The sequence below is a fragment of the Pavona decussata genome, unplaced genomic scaffold (assembly GCF_977016875.1).
Source record: "Pavona decussata unplaced genomic scaffold, jaPavDecu1.1 SCAFFOLD_186, whole genome shotgun sequence".
NCBI classification, from domain to species: domain Eukaryota; kingdom Metazoa; phylum Cnidaria; class Anthozoa; order Scleractinia; family Agariciidae; genus Pavona; species Pavona decussata.
The window spans coordinates 1,585,001-1,608,164 of record NW_028145595.1 but is presented as its reverse complement, the minus strand read 5'-3'; the positions used below and the strand labels follow the sequence as shown (position 1 = coordinate 1,608,164).

At 37.7% G+C, this 23,164-nt stretch overlaps 2 protein-coding genes and 1 pseudogene across 5 annotated transcripts in view; all 3 read left to right on the top strand.

The window, feature by feature from the left end:
* LOC146462635 (protein sidekick-1-like) overlaps window positions 1–23,164 on the top strand; it is a 48,568-nt gene that overhangs the window by 16,597 nt on the left and 8,807 nt on the right. The window contains exons 7-14 of one of the 3 annotated variants that reach the window (XM_085085425.1): window positions 14,351–14,668; window positions 15,196–15,263; window positions 15,509–15,737; window positions 17,001–17,300; window positions 17,901–18,200; window positions 18,815–19,114; window positions 19,719–20,018; window positions 22,419–22,715. In XM_085085425.1, the coding sequence (XP_084941551.1) occupies window positions 14,351–14,668; window positions 15,196–15,263; window positions 15,509–15,737; window positions 17,001–17,300; window positions 17,901–18,200; window positions 18,815–19,114; window positions 19,719–20,018; window positions 22,419–22,715 (2,112 nt within the window). The remainder of the gene's footprint in view (window positions 1–14,350; window positions 14,669–15,195; window positions 15,264–15,508; window positions 15,738–17,000; window positions 17,301–17,900; window positions 18,201–18,814; window positions 19,115–19,718; window positions 20,019–22,418; window positions 22,716–23,164) is intronic. The other 2 variants (XM_085085426.1, XM_085085424.1) reach the window with 2 other exon arrangements.
* Window positions 2,929–7,008, top strand: LOC146462637 (uncharacterized). The gene is made up of 6 exons (XM_085085468.1): window positions 2,929–3,028; window positions 3,193–3,330; window positions 3,871–3,990; window positions 4,854–4,985; window positions 5,332–5,358; window positions 6,316–7,008. Exons 1-6 carry the CDS (start codon window positions 2,944–2,946, stop codon window positions 6,423–6,425), a joined length of 612 nt encoding a protein of 203 aa, XP_084941594.1. The 5' UTR covers window positions 2,929–2,943; the 3' UTR covers window positions 6,426–7,008.
* Window positions 9,422–13,416, top strand: LOC146462636 (uncharacterized; annotated as a pseudogene). The gene is made up of 3 exons (XR_014857085.1): window positions 9,422–9,885; window positions 11,474–11,557; window positions 11,825–13,416. The product of XR_014857085.1 is annotated as an uncharacterized LOC146462636 (transcript).

The following is a 23,164-nucleotide window of genomic DNA, read 5'->3' as shown; positions in this document are numbered from 1 at the left end:
TAGATATTGTTACTATAATCACATTCCTGGTCATCAGTAGCCCTCTCGGTTAGATTTCATTATCTAGATTTTCCCCAGACGTAAGTCAGGCTAACTGTCTTCCTCGGGACAAGTGACAAGTGTATCTGATCATAGGGACTCGACCGTATTACAATAATCTGCCATCTAATCAGAGCACTAAATAAATGAACAGGCGATTTCAAGTCGTTTACAATCATGAAACGTACTCCAACGGGAGTCCAAGCCACAAGTTTCCAGATGCCGGTTGAATGCTCTACCACTGCTTTTTCGCAGAACCATCCTCGTCTCCTACAATAACCAACGTGACGGTGCTTAGCAGCACTAGCGTTCTGGTGATATGGAAACCAGTTCCTGCGGAGTCCAGACATGGTATTATTGTTCAATACACCGTACACTACAAGGAAGTGAAGAACGAGAATCAGAAAGAAGGCACAATCATCGTCAAAGCACCTATGTTAGAAGCAATTGTTAATGGACTGAGACAGAAGGCTGAGTATACATTTTGGATTATAGCTGCAACTTCAAAGGGCAATGGTCCCGTAAGTAACGCTGTGAAGGCAACCACTGGAGGTAAGAAGAATGAATAGGACACCTTGGAGGCCAGTACTGTGAACATAAATCTCAACAATAAGACAGTGTAATCTTACAGCACTAAATAGGTAATGCAATTGAATCGCTTGTTTAGTGACCACCACCGTCGTGAAAGGGAAACAGAGGATTACACAGGATTTTCATCTACGTTGGACTGTTGATAGGATAATTGTTTGTCTACCAAATAACAAGGGTCGACGCTGAGTAAGATGGTCAATTCTCGAGCAGCGGACTGGTCGCTGAGTCAGTTTCAGCTGTATTTACAACAGAAAGGAACACAAATTTAACTTCGGGCATTTTAAATTACCTTCTTTAGGCATAACAAGAAATCAAACCAATATCACCAGCTAGTAATAAACCAAATAGGTTTATCAACTGGGTATTTTGGCGACCGTAAAGAGATTTGAGGGACATAGAATCTCTTTAGTTCAGTTAATGAAACCAAATATTCGTTTTCATCGTTTTTGGTGAAGTACTATTTTCTATAGAACCTTAACACTATTATCTATTCAATATCACCAGTGGCGCTCAAAATGGAATTGATTCAAGACATTTATTTGTTCTGGATCAGATTTATATTAGGCAAAACTACTGACCATTATATTAACTGGTTTTAATATAAAGTGTCCATCTCAAAAGGCATTCACTTGTTCCATTTGTTTAAACGCTGTTTCAGCTGTGCCCACTGTTAAACCTCCTGATGAAGACGACATCGGAACCACAGCCGTAACAGTCCCGTTTCATAACACGACCCATCTATCCAATGGAAGTCCAGTGAGGTTTGTAGTGCAAAGTTCATTGATTGAGGCTAATGTAGCCACTGAATTGAACCGCCAGACTTTTTTTATGTTGAGGATTTCTTCGATAGGTTGGAATTGTGAGTTGCTCCTCACGGTGTTTATTGTATAAAATAACGCATAATTAACAGTTATTAAAAACTGTATCATTGTGTAATGCAATTCCAGGGATTTGATTGGTGTAGCGGCCATGGTATATTATACACTTAAGGTATGGTCCCGAGGGAAACAGTTAGTTTTGTTTTCCTAAGAGTCCTGGTGTTTCCCGAGACGAAGTGGAGGGAAACATCAGGACTCGAGGGAAAACAAAAACTAACTAGTTTCTCGAGGGACCATACATTGAGTGCTTTGTTATATATTTAGACTTTCCCTTCAACAATCACAGCAAGACAAACAAACAAACAAAAAAGCTGAGAGGGCAACAACTGTGGAATTGTATCCCGGTAGGGATACATTTGTATTTGATCAGGGACACGTGAACAAGAACAAACCAATCACAGTGCTCATTTTGTTGAGTGAAATTCAAGGTATATAGCAAGACCCATTATACCAAGCTCGAGAAATTGTCTTCTGGTTGTTCTTACAAAGCGAAATCATTAAGGACGGTGCCTACTATTGTTACTGCGCATACGTTCTGCGCATCTTGAGACACTCGGGTTTCCTATGGGTGGTGCCTACTAATACAAGGATAATTTTGCGCGGTTTAAAACTATACGGAGAAAGCAGAACTTAGCAAGTGCTTTTGGTATCTCAAAGGAAAATTAGGGGTAACCATGCATTTTTCAGAGATAATTAAGCTTCAATTTAGGAAAAAAATCCCATACATTGCTTTATATTTTGGCGCTTTTTAGAGATGGTATTGCTTAATTATCTCTGAAAAATGCGTGGTTACCCCCAATTTTCTTTTTGGATTCCAAGACGCCTTGCTAAGATCTGTTTTTCCCGCATAGTCATAAGTCACACAAAAATATTTCGGTATTAGTGGGCACCGTCCTTAAGATCTAGTAATATTTCTTGATTGTTATTAATAAAATTAATTATTCCTCTTGTGCTTGTTGGATATGAGATGATTATAGCAAACGAGGCGCGTATCTATCATCTCATATCCAACGCGCCCTCATGGAATATTTGTTTAATACTCCACGAGTGCACGTTGAATATCTGAGATCAGGTACGCGCCTCGTTTTTATATTATCATCTCATATCCAACAAGCACGGGTGGAATAACTGTTTATTAAATACAATCAAGAAATATTGGTAGATCTTGCTGATTTCTGTTTGCAAGAACAACCAGAAGACTATTTAATGGTCGCTGTTTTTATAGCATGGTACAATGGCTCACATTTTATGCCGCTAGGCCAATCAAATCTCTGAAATTGCATTATACAATGACACAGTTTGTAATAATAGTTGATATCCCGTGAGTGAATCAATAGATTCAGACCAAACTTAGCGATGAAACTGAGATTTTGTTCTTCTGTTTCCTTTACTGCTTTAAATGACGAACTGTTATCGTACTTTCAGCTATTTCCACATGATTGCTATACCATTAACAACAGACATTAATCCAGGAAATCCAGCAGATGAGCATTATGAAGATGTTACGCGAGTATATGATAGTATATCTGAAACTTTTTTTCATTTTCCTTTAAATATTTTAAGGAACACTGTGGTTTTCTTACTTGCAGTTATTATCAAATGATCGTTACGCCATTGAAAACTGAACAAGATCCAGGAAATACTGCTGATACCAAATATGAAAACGTCACACGAATATATGAAGATCAAGTGGAAGGCGAACCTTATATCACGGCAGAGTTTGCAGCAGAGGATGCAGGAACAACATTTACTGTTGGAGATGGAAAGTACTACTCACGAAATGGCATAACGGATACTAGAAGAAGGCGAAGAGATGTGTCATGTAAGTTGGCCAGAAATAGAATTTATCATTACTTGGATATTTTTTCATTATATTAGCCTTGAGGGTTAAAGATGATGATACTAAAATGAATTTTTTGAAGAACATTATTTATGTGCAGAGTAACAAGAGTCTTCAGTTGTGAGAGAAATATAAAAGTCGAGACCATGTTCATGTACTCGGTATGGGACTGTATATACTTTGCAGTGGACGCTCTTGAAAGCGATAACATTAAAAACTTGTGATAATCAAAGACTTGGAGAGTGCGTACAAAATGATTTAATTTCCAATTGGCAGTTTCAAAATAGTTATTCAGTAGATTGCACATGCGTTGTATGGAAGACATAACAGTGCTAATGATGCTGGAAATCGGTTATTAATTTTCGAAATGGGAATTTCTTCCACGTTTTAAACATCTGATATAGTGAACCTACGCATCAATGATCGGAATCTGAACTTTTGTCTCTCGTTGTCACCTTAGTATTCAAATAAACTCCTGTTATTAATTAAACTGACAACACTTTTTTTTCCGGCATGTTTTAGCCTTCACAGCGTATCTGAATGGAAAGCTAAATGACAACACCAAGTACGCGGTCTTTCAGCGGTCGTTTGACAAAGATGGCAATTATGAAAATGAGGGATTCATTCAGTTTACAACAAAAGGTTTGTATTATTATTGTTACTGTTATTATCATTATTATTATTATTATTATTATTATTATTATTATTATTATTATTATTATTATCATACTTTCAATTAGTTACAAAGGAGATAGAATGCATTCTTTGTTATAAGAACGTACAATTTTAGGGCTTAGGCTGCACGTTCTTATATTTTGGGCTTTTTCAATCTGAAAACGTTCTTGAAATGTTCTTAAGTTACCTGTTCTAGTATGTCCATAAATCAATGTGCACGTTGGACCAGGAACCTTTCAAAGAGCATTATTTTCTGTAATGTGGTTGACATGCTTTCGAGGCTTACTCTTGTACTGCGTACAAGTTAACGTGTCAGCCAATTCTTGATACTTCGATTAAGTGGTCTGTATAGACTAAAGTTTTTATTTTATTTTACCCGCATTCAAATTGCTCATTTTAAAAAAATGGTCAAAGTAAAAATGTCCTTAACTGACTCTCAGTGGGATGTTTTTAAAAATTTTATTCAATTTGAGGCTCAACATTCCAATAGAAAAGGTTGTGATAAAAAGAGTGTACTTAGAATAAGCGTGTTTGAAGGCATTTGAAGCCACAGAATAACAAAATGGTGGACAAAAGTAAACAGTGATTGGGTTTCGTTACTGTTACAGAAACTGCCACCAAAACAGAAGAAACAATATTATAAGAAAGAAGTGATCCTCATTTTCTCTTTTAAGAGTGTACTCTCTGATTCATTCCACAAAAATATATTGTTAGCGAGATTACGAAAGAACTGTCACACACTAAGCGGTGTCGTTTATATTTCGAAATGGCTATTTAGTTTATTGCCTATGATATCATAAGTATTTCTTTTCTTTTTGTTCTTATTCCAGAAGAGGCCAAGCAAACGCAGTCTAAGGAAAAGTCTCCAACAGTTATTATTGTAACCGTCGTTGTAGTTTTTGTCGTCTTGGTGCTCATCGCATGTGCGACTGTTATTTGGTATCGACGATATCGACGCAATGGTACGTTTTCACTCATATGTTTTGGCTTACTCCCCTATTTGCAATTTTTATGGCAGGGGAACACCGCTTTACAAACACACCGCCAACTCGAACACCTCATTATCACAACCTCTTTTCCAGGCCCAAACATAAGCTCAGCTATTTAATCTGAAACCCTATTATACCGACCAGCTCGTCAAGGCGACCTACGACACCTTTTGGAATACCGTACCAAATCCAAAAAAATGTCACTAACAAGTCAAGTAAGTTTACTTTACTGCGGCCTTTGGTAGGGTGATCACAGTAGGAAAAGTCCAGATTTGCATTAGCCTTGACTGTAATTCCTTTTTTTTTATTTTTTCCTCAGCGGGAAGGATTGTACCTGATCATGAAGGTTTGTCTTGTTCAAGTTTGTTGGTATATATGTTCCGCAAATATAATCAGACTGACTTGCAGTGGCGTTGAATTTTTTGTTTTGCCTAAAATAAATGTCTTTATTTTAATTATTACCGCTCTAATTTAACGCAGTTTACTCTACGTTCTCTTAATTATACTTTAAGAGTTACCAACATTTTGAACTATTGTCAACTACTTGTGGCACACACTGCTTATCTAGTGTACTGCTAAGTTATGGAACACTCTTCTTTCTTTCCTTCCTTCCTTCCTTCCTTCCTTCCTTCCTTCCTTCCTTCCTTCCTCTTTCTTTCTTTCTTTCTTTCTTGACAATTGTCTGTAATTAGTTACATATTTGGTCTTAGGTTGAACGGAGGGGCCTAATGCCAAGTTCCTTTCACCTTTTATGGGGTACCTGTGGGTGTACAAAGACAAATGGTTCATGGTTCATGGTTCATGGTTCATGGTTCATTATACAAAAACAGCGTAACGTAACGTAACCTAGGGTGAATGTGCAATGTTCATAATTCTTAGAGCATATCTATCTGCGAAGGAATGAAAGCAATCTGGAGACATAAAAATGTGCATTAACTCAAGTTTCTCATGAACAATAATTTTAAACACCGGTTTGGTATAATAAGTGACCCAGGTTTGCACATTTGATGTCGTCAGATGCAAACCACAAGTGGTTCAAGGGTGCCTTATCTAAACTGTTAAGTTGAGCTTAAGTTTTATCTTCCACGTTATTTGCAGCCGTGCTTACATTTATTTATCAGATTAGCAGGAATGGCCAAAATCTTATTTTATCTTATAAATTTCAAAGCAATGGCAATTGAGTGATCAGAACTAACGAAATGCATTCAATGAGAAGAATTAACTTTTCAACGCATTGCACCCCGGCCCTTCGTGCCCACCTTCGTATTAACTGACTTTTCCTTACTTGTTTTTATTCTTGTAGAAACTAAAGCAAGTTCGAAAAATTTGCACGATGACCCCAAAGAGGAAATTATAGACATGCCTGGTAAACACCATCCCTCAGACGATCCAACTCAAGAAATGACCGCGTGATCATGTTTATATATTTGCCGCTCGCTGTTTTCAGTTTCTCAGTAAAATTGAGTAGTTTTGTATTAGCATCAATTCTTAGCTATGTACTTATTTTTGCAAGAAAACATGTACGTGAATCTTGCGTTTGTCGCGTGCCGTCAACGTGATTTTTTAAAAATCTCTCTATTATAACTTGATTCAACCTCAAGGTGAGCTCGTTAATGGAACCCAGATTTCTGACCACACCAGGCGCCAGCCACTGAACGTCAGGAAACGTAAGAAAACACATCTTCTGACCAGACTGCTTAATACGAGCGTCAATCAAACGCAAAGGGGGTATTTAGAATCAGACTGAGGAAAACACTCATTATACTGGACAGTAGATTTAAATTCCCAGGCTTACTACAAATAGTTAAGGCGGCTCCAGCCTCACTCAGATCATTATATGATCACAAGCCTCTGGATAAAGAACTAGACAAAAGTACTTATCTATATTTGATGTATAGCTGGCTCGCCAAGATAACCAATTGATACCAGTGGGCCAGTTCATGATAAGACATTTTTAGAATCAGTAATAAAGTCATTGTTCTTGTTACACTACAAATGCTTAGCTTCCTTAAAATTCTTGGCTAAATATAGATGCCTGTCTGGGAAAATGATGGGAAGTCTAAATAAATTCTCATCATTTCACGCATGGTCACCTACTAAGTAACTGAGCTAAAGAACGAATACTTTATTTACAACGGTGGAACAGAAGAAGCAATTAAGTGAGTGCGTTAGGGAACTATCGTATCTTAACTTGTGTTTAAGCGCGAATGAAAGTCATCTTGAGTAGTCGAATTTTCCAACAGGAGGGGATCGGATGGGCCTGATCATCATTCATTGAGAACATAAGAGCTTGCCTTTTTAAAAAAGCTGTGAATCCAAAATATTATAAAATTGACGCTGTAAGATATTTTAAATCGACGTTTCAGCAATGCTGCCGGAAAAACTATACAAATTTTATAACTATATAACCATAAATATTAACGGTATAGTTTTGTACCCTGAAGAAGGCAGCATTGCCGAAACGTCGGTTTAAAATATCTTACAGCGTCAATTTTATAATATTTTGGATTCACATTTATTAACTACGCTGCACAGTATTACAATCTTTACATTGAAAAAGCTCCACATGGAACAAAATTTGAACATTACAAAACAATTTCTGCTGAAAAGACTGTTTATCACAGGAGACTCGAGTTCCTTGATATATTTGCGGTCCGAACACGACAAAATTGAAAACTTATGAATACAATTCTTTTTGTGACGCATTTTTATTATTTGGTAATTTTTGTTACCCACGACCCTTACCCACACATACGACCCAATCCCACTAGATCATCATTGATGAAGAAGTGAAGAGGGTGCCGTGGAAATATAAGCCCACGGGGAACGACTAAACTCGAACAGTTTGGATCACTGGCGAAACAATCTCCCCGGAACAAATTTTCATGCCTGTCGTAGGCTCTGAGTTGTGATTCGTAGGCGACAAAATTATAAAATTATAAACTTCTTTTTTGTTACCCACACCCACGATAAGGAAGGATATAAAATCCGTAGAGTATTTTGGTCAAGGTACTATCGACTGAAAGTTGCCCCGTGGACGTTCTATGTCTTGAAACGAAATATTGCTTCGAGGGCCTATGTTCTAGTGACAGAAACACTAATCAGATATTCAGGTTCGGTCCTTTTTAATAAATTATCAAAACCAGTCAAAGAAGTCACGTCGCTCTCTAATTTTAATAACCTTCTTAAACATCATTTTACTTGATTTTAAGGTTAGCTTTAATCGTTACTTGTAAGATTTAGTTACTGTTTTTAACCATGTGATGTTTAACTATTTTTATTTACTTTTTACTTTTCTTGTACATATGTAAACTTTTTATTTTGTAGTATTCATAAATTACGCATTGCCTCTATTGATATCAGTTTCGTGCTGAAAGGGCCACCCTGGTCAAAGCCAATTTTTTTTTCGCTAACTTAATTTGCTCCTCAGTTTCCGGACCCAGAGCGCTAAAAAAACGTGTCTGCGTTTTGCCATATTCAATCGCAATGAAAAGTTATAGAACATTTTCGAAATAGGATGAAAAAATGTGGAGTGATTGTTTACGAGAGGTTCCAAATATAGGGCTTTGTTTACGAGAGGTGGTCGCACATTGAAGTTCGACTGTATTAGATATTATGGTCTAGGGCATGCGAAAGGAAACAATTTCATTGAAATTCTGCTTGGCGAGTCGACACTGGTAAGCATATCTTTCGTTGAAAGCTTTTTCGTATAGCAGGGAGAATTTGATGCACTTCGGATTAAACGTCAAGCTAAAAGCGAAAAGATCGTACGATGAAATATCCTGGTCCAAGCATAGTAAACTTGACAGAAAGTCCCCGAGGGGAGGGGGTGCTCCCATGTAAGAGTTACGGGGGTGATCGTCGGTAATTCTGAAAAGAACCCTCAGAGGGTACCAAATCAATTGACTGACTTTTACTTCTTGTATTCTTGGGTTCAATACCCTAAAAGGTACCATCATATAGTTATACACCAAACTTGTGTGATCGCTAGAGAGATACCCATAATAACAGTCGAAAACCCCCCCTTTATCACTTGGAAAATAACCTCCCTACAAATTTGTGCCGAACTGAGTATTAATTGTAAAAGAGAGCTTTTTTGGAACATTTCCATTCCCTGCTCTGTGAATCTTTCCTTGAATCAGGTAAACAAAGAAGTAATATCCGCAACTGTTATGTAAACATTCTCTTAATATAATTCCTATTTTACTGAAATAAGAAGAATCCTCTACTCGTATTTTCATCAAACATTTTTTTAATTGTCAGCTGAGAGAGAGCATTTTGTTAAAAAGGTCTTCAAGAACCTTCCTAAACAGGTACTAAGAGAACAAGACAAAGATACATGACCTTTCTTAGGTACGGATAAATGCAGTTATGATTAACAGGCACATTAACTCCTTTCGGTTCGTATTCCGTAATACAAAGTCCTGTTCACGATAAATTTTAGAAAAAAAACCGCTTATAACACATTATAACGTCGGTCACCTCCGACGGTGATGGTATCCCTAAATCTCGGAAGCCGTGGTTATAAAAACTATAAAATAAAATATACTTTGGAGCTCTCGGCATCCTTAAGTGCTGAAGCAAAAGCTCACGTTTACAGCCTGCCAGGTTTTATGCTTGACCTGTCCTTTGACTTGTTTATTATTGCTTCTGTTCGAAATGCAAATCGAATGAACGTCACGCGAACCAGGCCGTCACGGGTTTAAACATATCCTTTGCATACGTACAGCTGCAGCTGTGGTTAACTGATTCCCCTGTACTGAAACGGACACAATTTAAGCGAAAGCGCAAACCTATTTACCTTTTAGCTCTAAAATGGCTGTTAAAGGACTCTCACTACTGTTAATTGCTTCTGTTATTTTCGCATTTGGAGGTAAGTTGTTTTTAATCATGATCAGTGCAAAGAACTCTCACTACTGTTAATTGCTAGTGTTATTTTCGCATTTGGAGGTAAGTTGTTTTTAATCATGATCAGTGCTTTGTATTCAGATCGGGATGAACAACATTGGGCGACAGCTTTAGTTAACGCTATCTAGCACCTTTTAAATTTGCTCCTTTTCGACGACAAAACTATTTTTTTAACTCAAACTTTCTAAATAAGTATATCTCCAAGTAGATTATAGGGTAAAATCAGTTTAATGGTCTTTAAAATACCTTCACTTCGCCTGAGATTTCATTAGTTATTGTGCAAGAAACTTCCGGGACCGTAGTATTCAAATAGCCGACGGTATAAACAGTAGTTATAGTTATTTTACAAGTCATGGTACAATTCTTCATCAGACATGCTTCCCAATCACAAAAGACTTATAGCTACCCATACTACCTTTCGGTCTAATGTCGGGTAAGCTTCAGGGTTCAAAATTAAGCCGATGTCGTTACTTGAAACAGCTTTGAACAAAACTGACAGGAATGTTTGCGTAACAAACAAGTAATAATTATATATTCAAATCAAACACGTACGACATTCATTCGTAAGTACAATAGCAATAGCTGCGATTCTTCTGTTGAGTTGTACGCTTACTTTGAAGAAATTAGAATGCCTTATCAATGACAAATTTGTAACACAAACTATTTCCTCGTTGCTCGGTTATTCTTCTCTTCCTCGTTAAACACGTGTACCCAACAAGAACATTCATCAGTGCAAAATACTTCAAATTTGAAAGGCATATCTGTCTAAGCTAATACAGTTTGACCTGTTCAGATGCTGTTCCTTGAAAATTTAAGTTCCAGAAAGTTTTAGTAAACGGAATCTTATTCCCTGAGTTTACGAGCTGTTGTTGGCTTTACGAAAAAAAAAACCAGGGACCTTATTTTGCATTTTTAACGACATGTTTGCCCCTTCGAAAACAAAATTCTGAGCTGACATTTTCTCAACGAAAACTTAAAATTTGCTTTACAACTAAATCCAAATTTCTGAGGCGATTTAGGCTTACCAAACAGTCCAGTATACACCGATAAATTTTTCACGTCATCAAGCAAGTGTGTTGAACTGTCTGAAATCTAAACGTTCTTAAGATCTTGAACAAATGTTGCTCTGCTTTCCCACATGAAAACTTGGTTTAAACATAATTCAGAACAGTTTTTAGTTATAGAAAACATGATGACTTTTTCGAGATATCTCGAAAAAGTCATCTTTGGCATGCTAGCTCAAGCAATATTGCTTGAGCTAGCATGCTAATGATATTTTATTTTATAACACAGCGCGCGCGCTTCCCTAGCTAATTTCTATTGGCGTCATCATAGTATATTTTTCAACATACGCACGGCCGTGCGTCCATCTGATGACGTGTGTAACTTGCAGACAAACTCGGGTTTCCGTCGCTTAAAGTTGTTACAAAGTTTCACCGGAAATGGAACTAGAAATAATGAAGTACTACCCGACTTTTCTCTTGAAATGGAGTTTTTAGCACACAAAGAGAAGAGCAAAAGCAGTGAAAAAACGCGTTTTCCAAATTTAACAGAGCCCGAGCTGCAGAAAATTCTCGCGGAAAGGCACTCCGCTCGCACTAAAAAAGCCACAAATTGGTCTGTGGCAACATTCAAAGGTAATTATTACTGTTTCTTTCGTTTGTTCATGGTAATGAAAACAAGAAGCTTCTTACAGACTCGGTAACAAAATTATTAAAACGAAATAATCCGAGAAGTAAAAATTTCCGCAGTTGCTACAGTGTATTTGACTAATTACTCAACAACAACAACAAGTAAAGTACTTGACAACTTGTATCTAAGCTGAGAGATTTATTCAAACACGGTTAAAAAAAATCTTCACGCATTGTACATCTATAAACTAAATGGTATTAACATTTTTTTAGCTTGGTGCACTGAGAGAAAAATACAAACGCCGCATGAAAACATGACACTTGGTCAGCTGGATACAAACCTTCGCAGATTTTACGCAGAGGCCAGGAACAAATCAGGAGAAGTGTACAGCAAGTCTACACTCCTCGGTTTTCGCCGGTCTGTGGAAAGATTTTTGAACGCACCGCCACTTAATAAAGGCCTAAAGCTCTCATCCGACCCAAGGTTTAAAAGATCAAACGAGATGCTGAATGCACAAGTTGTTAACCTGAAGCGTCAGGGGGAAAAAACGTAAAGCACAAGCCGGCAATTGAAAACGAAGAATAGTGCGGCTTAAATCCTCACAGGTTCTTGCACTGAGCAACCCACTCGCTCTTCTACGAAATGTATGGTTCCATGTGGTTCTCTTTTTTTGTAGAAGAGGTCGGGAAGGACAGAGACAGCTCAAACCGACCAGCTTCAAGTTTGAAGTCGACCCAACTGGCCGAAAGTACGTGACAATGGCACATGACGAGGTTACGAAGAATCATCCCGGTGGAGTGTCTGACGTTCCCAGCACAGAAAAGTACGCCCGAATGTACGAAACAGAAGACCCGAACGACGGCTATAAGGCCTTGGAGCTGTACTTATCGAAATTAAATCCAAAGTGCGATTCGTTTTTTCAATATATCCACGAAAGAATTGGAGTGTTGGAGACAACGTATGGTATGAAGCGCGTCCCGTCGGAGTGAACTCGCCCAACTCCATGATGAAGAATATCAGCGAAGCAGCACCCCTGTCAAAAACCTACACGAACCATAGCATCAGAGCAACTGCCATAACTCTGTGGTCTAACGCAAGCATCCCCAACAGACACATCATGGCGATCTCCGGCCACAGGAGTGAACAAAGTCTTGCACATTACAATACGCGCCCATCTTCGTCCCAGCTTCGCAGTTGCAGTGAAGTTCTCTCAAGAAGCCTTGCGCCTGGTTCATCTGAGTCTTCTACCACTGCTGTTTGCAGAGAAATTCAAAACAACAGTGTGGTCGTCGCACAAGAGAAGACAACAACAGCAAGTTCCCGGAGCGCGGTCTTCTCCAACTGTACCGTGCACAACGTAAACATCGTTATATGAATCCAAACTCTAGTTTCAGCCTTTAACTTTGACTTGAACATTTGACAAATTTGAGTACTTTATCATTCTTTGGACTTGGAAAAACGTTTGTCTACATTTTCATTGAAAAGAAGCAATTTTCTTTGCCATTTTCGGATGAAACGTTCTCGTTCACCAAACGTGCAAACAGTCATTGTGGCGTGTTTGTAACCAGCCAATAAGAATCTTTGTTTTTCTGTACGCGCATCGAGAGAATTTTGTAATCGATCACAAATAAACCTGTTTTCCGCGCACTATTTTCTTGTCACTAGCATGAACCAATTCTTAAATCAACTGACTGCAATACTGTTTTGCATTTCATTGCAGTTAAACCAGAGGTGGCAATTGATGGTCCTCCAAGACAGTTTGTTGTTATAGGAAACAACATTCTGTTGACATGCCACTACAAATCTTCACCAACACCCGCTGAAGTGCAGTGGAAAAAAGATGGAACTGTTATTTCAAGAAATGCCTCCATTGAGAATTTTACACAAGGGTCCATTGCATTTTTCAGTGGAAGCCTAATACAGCTGAGAATCAATGCAAGCACTTCAGAAGTTGCTGGGAATTACACATGTCTGGTTATAAACAGTGTCCATAATTCATCTGCAGCTGCTACAACATCAATTGTTGTACAAGGTTTGTTTCACTTAAAGCACTTATATATGATGTGAATGATCAGTATCTATAGTTTTAAAATTTCTTCTTATGATTAAATCAGCATATAATTAAGCAAACAAGTCGAAAAAAGAAGAGAGTAAAGGAATCAGATTGATACATTAAACAAATTTTCTCAACCAGTATTACTAAGAAACAGCAGTTTGCACACCTTGCAATTAGTGTCTGAAAACAGAGCCAAGGTGGTAGTCATCATGATGATAGGTGGGGCTCTTCTGATTTAGGGGTCGTGATAACATGAGCCGGGCTGGCTCGATTTGCCGGGTCGGATTTGTATTACATGAGGTGAGCCAGCCCAGCACTTGCCAAATCAAGGTATAACAATGTTATAATGGTTCCAATAATGAAGATTAGATCGAATGATGTTAGGTTCGTTATTCCAGCATTTTGCATTCCCTTCATCTGTCATGTTTCAAGAGAAGGATCGACTAAGGCGGAATCAGCTTTCGTGCGAAATGAAATTGCTGACCCAATTTAAAGCTGGGTTGGCCTGGTGAACAGATTACATTGACAATTGTAAATCTCAGCACGGGTAACCCGCATTCCGGCAACGCTATACTGGGATTTCGGCTAGCCAAGCTGACTTTACCAGACCTGCCATGTTTACCAGACCTCGGCAAACCGAGCCAGTGCCGTTAACCAACTAATGGTACGATGGGAGATGCCATTACACCTTGCGGGTCTTTAGTTTAGTTGTGTTTACTAAAAACAATATCGTACTTCACAGTGGCACCAGACCCACCACAAGATGTGTTGGTTGACTCTAAGGGATCACGTGTGGTGAATATCTCCTGGAGAGCTGGTTTTGATGGAAACAGTGAAATTCTTAACTACACAGTGGAGATCAGTGAAGATAATCAGAACTTCAGGGATGTTAAATGTCAAGGATTGTCCAATGGTACCTGTGTGGTATCTGGTTCCTCCACAAGTGCTTCTCTTGAGGATCTCTTTCCCTGGACAACCTACTTTATTAAGGTGTTTGCAACTAACAAAGTTGGTCCTAGTCTTAAGAGCTCTGTAGTTGACACAACTACAGATGAACAAGGTATGTTATTTACTAGCTTTTACTCGAAAATGTGTGGAATCACTCTCCTGGTTAATTAGTGTATGAGAGCTTTAACTTTATGGATTGGTATAACTTCCTTGAACATGCCTTATTTTACTCTACAAAGTGCAGAATACTTATTTCTTTACACTTTTCGGTATTGTGAACGGTTTTCACATAAACGATAGGGTGGCAAATGTATCCATTTTGGGGGGCAGTGATTTTGATTCATGTTCTCTAAACAAGTAGCCAATATTGTGTAACACATCAATGACATACAACTGTTTAAATAAGTACACTCTTTCTGTTCCTCCAGTTTCAGTCACGTAATTGAAATGAAACAAGTATGATTAGCATTCTTTTTCTCTTAGTAATAGAGGCTTGCATAAGTTATTCGGCCGGATTTCCTTTGTTACTCAACATTTTGTTTACAGTAGAGATCAGTGTTTAGGGACATTTCTATGCAATAGCACACGCCAATGCCAATACTCAAGAACGATAATTGCATGATGAAATTCTTTTAACAGCTCCAAGTACTGCTCCAGCCTTCACTGTGACTGTTCTCAATTCCACTGCTGTCAATGTCTCTTGGCAGGTATGATTAGAAAAGAATTTTGATATCATGGTTACGGTCAAGGTCTTAGCGTGTTAGCCTTATGGTGCACTTTAACATACAAGATCACAAAGAATTTGCAGTTCGAATGCTTCCAAGAAAACAATCGGCTCCTATTATTTAAAATTAGGTAACAGTGTTTAACATGAACGCGCTTTCTTCCATTAAGTGTATTTAAGAACATGGTTTTTTACCGTAATGTTTTTCCCTTTTTTTCCTCCGTTTAGATGCTAACCAAAGAACAAGCCAGAGGTGCCATCCAGGGGTATTTCATTTTGTACAAGAAAACAGATAGCCCACAAAAAGAAAATCGCACTGTGCTTGGAAAGGACACCACTTCATATCTGGTGACATCATTGGAGGAGTTCATCTGGTACATGTTTTCCATGCAGGCTTTTAACAGTAAGGGAGTCAGTGCTAAGAGCAAACAAATCGAAAGGAAGACAGACCAAGATAGTAAGTTATTCCGTCTACCCATTTCTACTTTTATGGACAGAATCCATCTCTTTCTTTCAAATTCCGTTCCCTTCTCTTCTTTTTAAGCCACCCGCGTGACGTCATTATATGACACGCCGCTTCAAGTGATACCCATTCTTTTTCTTCTGTATTTTTCGTCGGTCACCCACCCCAGACCTCGAGGTTTTGCTCGATCATGGCGATCTGTGGTCTCGAGTTCTGGTCCCGGTCAGTGAGGAGAGAAAGTTTCTTCCTTTTTTTTTTTTTTCCTTTTTTCTTTTTTCCTTTTTTCTACTGAATACCAGGTAACACACTGTCAGCCAAAGCTCACCGTCCGATAACATGTACGTGAAACAGACGTAGAGACTTCCAGTTAACTAGGAAACTAAGATGGCGGGTATCTGGAGAGGACATTTCAAGATGACAAACATCATTAGCGTTTATACAATCAATTCCCGGGATGTCAAATCTCCCCAGGCTAAAACCACCAAGCCAACTGTTCTTCATTCAGACTTCTCCGACTTGCAAAATTTCCACATCAAAGAGTTCACTGCTTACTCTCCTTGGTGAATATTTGCAATAGTGCGCATTGCATTTGTTGTGGTTCAGCAGACTTGCCATGACTCGATGCATCACTTTTCAGCATGTCATTTTCCTTATTATGTTGCTGAATTAAACCTGTAAATCCTCTTCTGTAAGCTTTTATCCCTGCACATGCCGTCCTTGGATTGCTAAATGACAGGTTCCTTCCTCTTATGAATCTATACCAGCGAATGAAGCTGTCCTTCTTCAATGAATGTCATCTTAGCCTTGTGTGACTTACTCTCGAGAAAAACTGAAGTGCCTTCATGTTATCCTGTCGTTTGCCAACACTAATTCGGTGCAGCAAGCTAAAGACCAACTCTTACTTTTTGACAAAACTGCTTTAATGTCCAAATAAGTGGATATATGAAGGTCCTGGTTCTAGGTCTAACTGTACAACATGGCAAATCCAACTCCATCGCCACCATGACTTTTTTTCAGATCTCCTAAACTCGTATTGTAATCTACATTTTCATCAGATGGTAGTCACACACCTGGTAGTATCGTAAAAATACCCAATTCCGTACCTGCCGTACGCGAATACAACGGTTGAAGCGGCTCAAAAATTTTTGGAAACATTTACAAAACACAGATTATTAATCACAAAAACTCGATGAATTAATTTAATTTATCAAAGAGATCATCAACCTCAATAACTCAAACGTTCCATTTCTATATAAGAACCTGATGGTGCTCCACAAAATGTAAGAGGATATAACACCAGCTCAACCAGCATCTTAGTCTCGTGGGATGAAGTACCAGCAGATAAACAGAATGGTATTATCACAGGTTACACCATTACCTACCAGTCACAAACAGAGAATCACAATGGAAATGTTCCAGTTGGGCCCAATGATCGTCAAAAGAGCATAACGGGACTTAAGGAGTATGTCAACTACAATATCACAGTGTTTGCATCTACTGTGAAAGGAGATGGACCGCGAAGTAGTCCTGTTCTTGTTGTTAGAACTGATCAGGATAGTAAGTAAATTCCTTTGGAAAAGCTTCCACTTTTCCGTTCTGGCAGTGTGTTTTTTTCGCTAGAATATTTGGTGATTGGAATTCCATAAGTTCGCTGATCAAAGAAGCGCCATTATCTGGTTGCAAAGGGTTAAATTATCTATTGATGATGTTGTGTTCTTCCTTAGTCCATAGAATAAGAAAACTCTTTCTTTATTATTTTTAGAATCAGTAACAACCCTAATGACCTTTCTCTAAGGCCTTATTCGAAAGCTGTATAAACCAAACAAATTACTCAAACGGTCGAAAAATGAACTTTCCAAGGGTAGAAGTACTCAGAGACGTATTATACGATGCAGTATTGTCAAAATTCATTGATAAATGTTTCTTCCTCTGAACAAAACAGTTCTAAACACGAGTGTTAGTGTCCTATCAAAAAATGCCCCATTCCATAACTGCGTTACGCTATGCAACGTTTGAAGGGACTCGAAGAATTTGGAAACATGAACGAAACACAGGTTGTCAATCACAAAATGGTCGAGAAATTTATTTAATTAATTTACCCAATTTATTGAACATATCATCACCCTCAATAATTTTAACTGTTCATTTCTATATCAGGACCTGATGGTGCTCCACAAAATGTGAGAGGATATAACACCAGCTCAACCAGCATCTTAGTCTCTTGGGATGAAGTGCCAGTGGAGCAACAGAATGGTATCATCACAAGTTACACCATTAGCTACCAGTCACTAACAGAGAATCACAATGGAAATGTTCCAGTTGGGCCCATTGATCGTCAAAAGAGCATAACGGGACTAAAGAAGTATGTCAACTACAATATCACGGTGTTTGCATCTACTGTGAAAGGAGATGGACCACACAGTACTCCTGTTCTTGTTGTTAGAACAGACCAGGATAGTAAGTAAACTACTATGGAAAAAGCTCCCACTTTTCTGTTCTGGCAGTGTGTTTTATCTTTGGAAAGAAATTTTTGGAAATGTTTGAAAAATTTGATGATAGGAATTCCATAAAGTTTGCTGATGAAAGAAGCGTCATTATTTGGTGGCAAAAGGTTTATTTACTGATGATGTTGCGTCCTTCCTTAGTTCATAGAATAAGAAAACTCTTTCTTGAGTTAATTTTTCTAGTATCAGTAACAACCCTTATGTCCTTTTTCTAAGACCTTCCTTCGAAAACTGTAAAACCAAATAAGTTACTCAAACGGCCAAAAAATGAACTTTCCAAGGGACGATATACTCAGGGACGCATTATACCATGCAGTATTATCAAAATTCATTAATCAAATGTTTCTTCCTCCGAACAAAACAGTTCTAAACACGAGTGGAAAGTGTCCTACAAAAGAATGCCGCATTCCATAACTGCGTTACGCTATGCAATATTTGAAGGGGCTCGAAGATTTTTGGAAACATTAACAAAACACAGGTTATCAATCACAAAATGACCGAGGTTTTAGTCAATTTATTTAACATATAATCACCCTCAATAACTTTAACTATTCATTTCTATATTAGAACCTGACGGTGCTCCACTAAATGTGACAGGACATAACACCAGCTCAACCAGCATCTTAGTCTCGTGGGATGAAGTACCAGCGGATCAACAGAATGGTATCATCACAGGTTACACCATTACCTACCAGTCACTAACAGAGAATCACAATGGAAATGTTCCAGTTGGGCCCAATGATCGTCAAAAGAGCATAACAGCACTAAAGGAGTATGTGAACTACAATATCATGGTGTTTGCATCTACAGTGAAAGGAGATGGACCGCGCAGCAGTCCTGTTCTTGTTGTTAGAACTGATCAGGATAGTAAGTAAATTCCTTTGAATAAGCTTCCACTTTTCCGTTCTGGCAGTGTGTTGTTTTTCGCTAGAATATTTGGTGATTGAAATTTCATGAAGTTCGCTGATGAAAGAAGGGCCATTATCTGGTTGCAAAAGGGTTATTTGCTGATGATGTTTCGTCCTTCCTTAGTCCATAGAATAATTAAGAAAACTCTTTCTTTATTATTTCTAGTATCAGTAACAACCCTAATGACCTTGCTCTAAGGCCCTCCTTCGAAAGCTTTAATTATAAACCAAACAAATTACTCAAACGGTCGAAAAATGAACTTTCCAAGAGAAGATGTACTCAGAGACGTATTATACCATGCAGTATTATCAAACTTCATAAATAAAATGTTTCTTCCTCTGAACAAAACAGTTCTAAACACGAGTGATAGCTTCCTACCAAAAAATTCCGCATTCCATAACTACGTTACGCTATGCAACGTTTGAAGGGGCTCGAAGAATTATGGAAACATGAACAAAACACAGGTTGTCAATCACAGAATGGCCAAGAATTTATTTAATTTACTTAATTTATTGAATATACCATCACCCTCAATAATTTTAACTTTTCATTTCTATATCAGGACCTGATGGTACTCCACAAAATTTAAGAGGATATAACACCAGCTCAACCAGCATCATAGTCTCGTGGGATGAAGTGCCAGTGGAGCAACAGAATGGTATCATAACAAGTTACACTATTAACTACCAGTCACAAACAGAGAATCACAATGGAAATGTTCCAGTTGGACCCAATGATCGTCTAAAGACCATAACGGCACTAAAGGAGTATGTGAACTACAATATCACGGTGTTTGCATCTACTGTGAAAGGAGATGGACCGCGCAGTAGTCCTGTTCTTGTTGTTAGAACTGATCAGGATAGTAAGTAATTATGTTACAAGTCCTCTTTATGTGTCAGCGTGACAAACTGATATAGTTTTTAATTTTATAAAGCCTAGAGCTTAAAATTAGCAGTGAATCAAAGCAATCCCATTCGAGCACTATATTTTATATAATAATATATAGTTAAGGATTCCGAATAGTCGAAACTTTTAAGTTCAACACATATAACTTTTACAGAAGAGAATTTACATTCTGGCCACATTTTCACACGGAGTAGTATTTAAGTAACTCAACTAGTAGGGCTGGAAGACAACTTGCCCTTCAACCGTATGAAAAATATTAATGTCTTTTAATATTATAATTGCGTGACCTCTTACAGGCCTGAAAGTGATATAATTTATCGGCGCTATGTCAAGAAATAGTAGCCGATTTTGTTTCAAATATATCAGGTAATTTATGTAAGGACGGTGCCTTCCTTTGTTACCGCGCATACGTTCTGCGCATCTCGAGATACTCGGGTTTGCTATCGGTGGTGCCTACTAATACAGGGATATTTTTGCGCGGTTTAAAACTATGCGGAGAAAGAAAAACTTAGCAAGTGCTCTTGGTATTTAAAAAGAAAATCGAACGCTTGCCATGCATTTTTCAGAGATAATAAAGCTTCAATTTGATAAAAAAAAAATGCCATACATTGCTTTGTATTTTAGCACTTTTTAGAATTATTGTTTCTTAATCATCTCTAAAAAATGCATGGTGACCCCCAATTTTCTTTTTGGATTCCAATAGCCCTTGCTAAGATCTGCTTTTCCCACCATGGTAATAAACTGCGTAAAAATACCTCTGTATTAGTAGGCACCGTCCTCAACTCAATTCAACTTACAGAGGATACAAATTAGCAATAAACATATACAAATAAATACATTATAAACAAAGAATGGAGATTATAGCATCTACATACGGAGTGAGTTAGGATGGTCCCAATGGAATTAGTATTACACACAGCATTGGTAAGGTCTTCTTTATGATAAAAAGGTATTTCTTCATGAGCTTTCATGCGCTAGGCCACATAGCTAATCGGAAGTATAACAATCAAACATAGAGTTCTTAAGGGTTTTATGAAACAGTGAAAGAGAATTTGATGCTTGTAGGCAAGGAATTCCATTGATGAGAACTAGTAAATTTTAGGGAGCATAAACCATATTGATTCGTCTAAGCTTAGGCTACAAAAAGATTTCCATCACATGAACAGAAGAGGGTAAATTTGAAATATTCTCTGAAACACGGAGATGAGAGTCTACATTACCATTGACAAAGAAAAGAGAGAAGCTGTGATTTAATAATATCAACGAGGTTACGTAGGTTGAAAGATTTGAAAAGAGGTTCAGAATGGGATTTAGGTTCAGAGAAAAATTTATCCTTTTTTAAAAAATTAAATAATGGTGTTTGAAATTACAACAAAGGAAATATATAACCCCAAACATAGACACAATAAGAGAGGAAAAGACAAACAAAGGAGTGGTAAAGCATGACAAGAATATCGCTATTGACAAATGTCTCGCTTACGACAAGTTCCCACAGTTTCTGATAGTTTTAAGCAAAGCTCCTTACTATGATTTTTCCATGATAAGTTGGCATCAAATATTACACCTAACTACTTAGTGGAGTCAACTTGTTCATTACATACATCAACAATTTTAATACTAAATGACTTTTTAGGCTTAAGTTTTTCGGAATGAAAAAAGAATAAAATTATTTTTAGAGACACTTACAGTTAGTCCTAAGCGGTTACATTTCATCCATTCGGCCACAGATTTAATTAGGTTCGTGATCAAGAATTGTTTCAAGGTAACTAAAGCTTTTGCCAGAAAGATAAAGGTTTGTATCAGGACATAAATAAAAGGATAATAAGCCAGACGTACCAGGCAAGTCATTTACATACAACAAGAATAATAGGGTCCTAGAATGTATCCTTGTGGAACACCACAAGTTGGAAAACTGAGTTATGACTATTTACACTTACAAATTTCTCTCTTTGGAATAAACAAGATTAAAAGCATTCATGCACATTGCCTCGTCTTATTCAATAATGGTTAAGCTTATGTAAAAGATTTGTATGATTAACAGTATCAAAGGCTTTTTCCAATCAATAAATACACTACAGCCAAATTCATTATTATCAATGGACTGGCAAATAGATTCAGTCATAGAGATAAGAGCATGGGTACTGAGTCGAACACTTTTATTTTCCCTGAAACCAAACTGGAGCCGACAAATTCAGTATTGTAAATTCTTCCAACTGTAGAGGCGATGATATAAAGCTTTCTCAAATATTTTGCTCAAATTAGAAAGGAAAGAAATTGGCCTATAATTGTAGCTTTCTTGAAGCAAGAAAATGGTGGGTTTATCCTTTTTTATTTCTGATCTTTTGTCTCTATGCAGAACCAAGTGCTCCCACAGACAATCTTCAGGGACACTACACCAGCTCTACCAGTATTTTGGTTCAATGGGGAGAAGTTCCATCAGCTGATAAAAATGGTATTATCCTGAGTTATACAGTTACTTACAAGGCATTACCTAGCGACCGTCCACAAACCGAGGTAGTGAATGCTCCAACAAGGCAGGCAACACTGACAGGTCTGAATGAATACACCAACTACGGCATCACAGTGTTTGCCTCTACGGTAAAGGGAGATGGAAATGTTAGCAGTCCTATCATTGTCATCACAGATGAAGACAGTAAGTCCCCATGAGCTATTTTATTTGTAATACTATTTTGTAAAATAAGTTATTTTGTAAAATAAGTTACAGCTATGATATACTCGTCCTGCAGAAAGTACATTATGACTATATGTTATATATATATATATATATATATATATATATATTTATTAAAAACTGGATCATTGTAAAATGCAAATCCAGAGTTTTGATTGGCTTAGCGGCCATGGTATATGAACCATTATACCATGCCCGAGAAGTAGCGACCATAAATTGTTTTCTGGTTACTCTTGAAAAGGAAATCAGCAAGGCCTACCAATATTACTTGATTGTTTTTAATAAAACAATTACAGTCAACTCTCTCGTAAGCGACCACCCTTGATGCACAACAAGGTGGTCGCTTACGGGAGGTGGTCGCTTACGGGAAAGATCAACAAAATAAGCTTAATGCTGGACTGATAAATTAA

What these genes read in the sequence shown, in the direction of transcription:
- LOC146462637 (XM_085085468.1), top strand. Translation starts at nt 2,944, where the DNA reads ATGATTGCTATACCATTAACAACAGACATTAATCCAGGAAATCCAGCA. An exon ending in AAGGCGAAGAGATGTGTCAT is followed by an intron (nt 3,331 to 3,870) that starts GTAAGTTGGCCA and finishes GGCATGTTTTAG; the next exon opens with CCTTCACAGCGTATCTGAAT. An exon ending in CATTCAGTTTACAACAAAAG is followed by an intron (nt 3,991 to 4,853) that starts GTTTGTATTATT and finishes TTCTTATTCCAG; the next exon opens with AAGAGGCCAAGCAAACGCAG.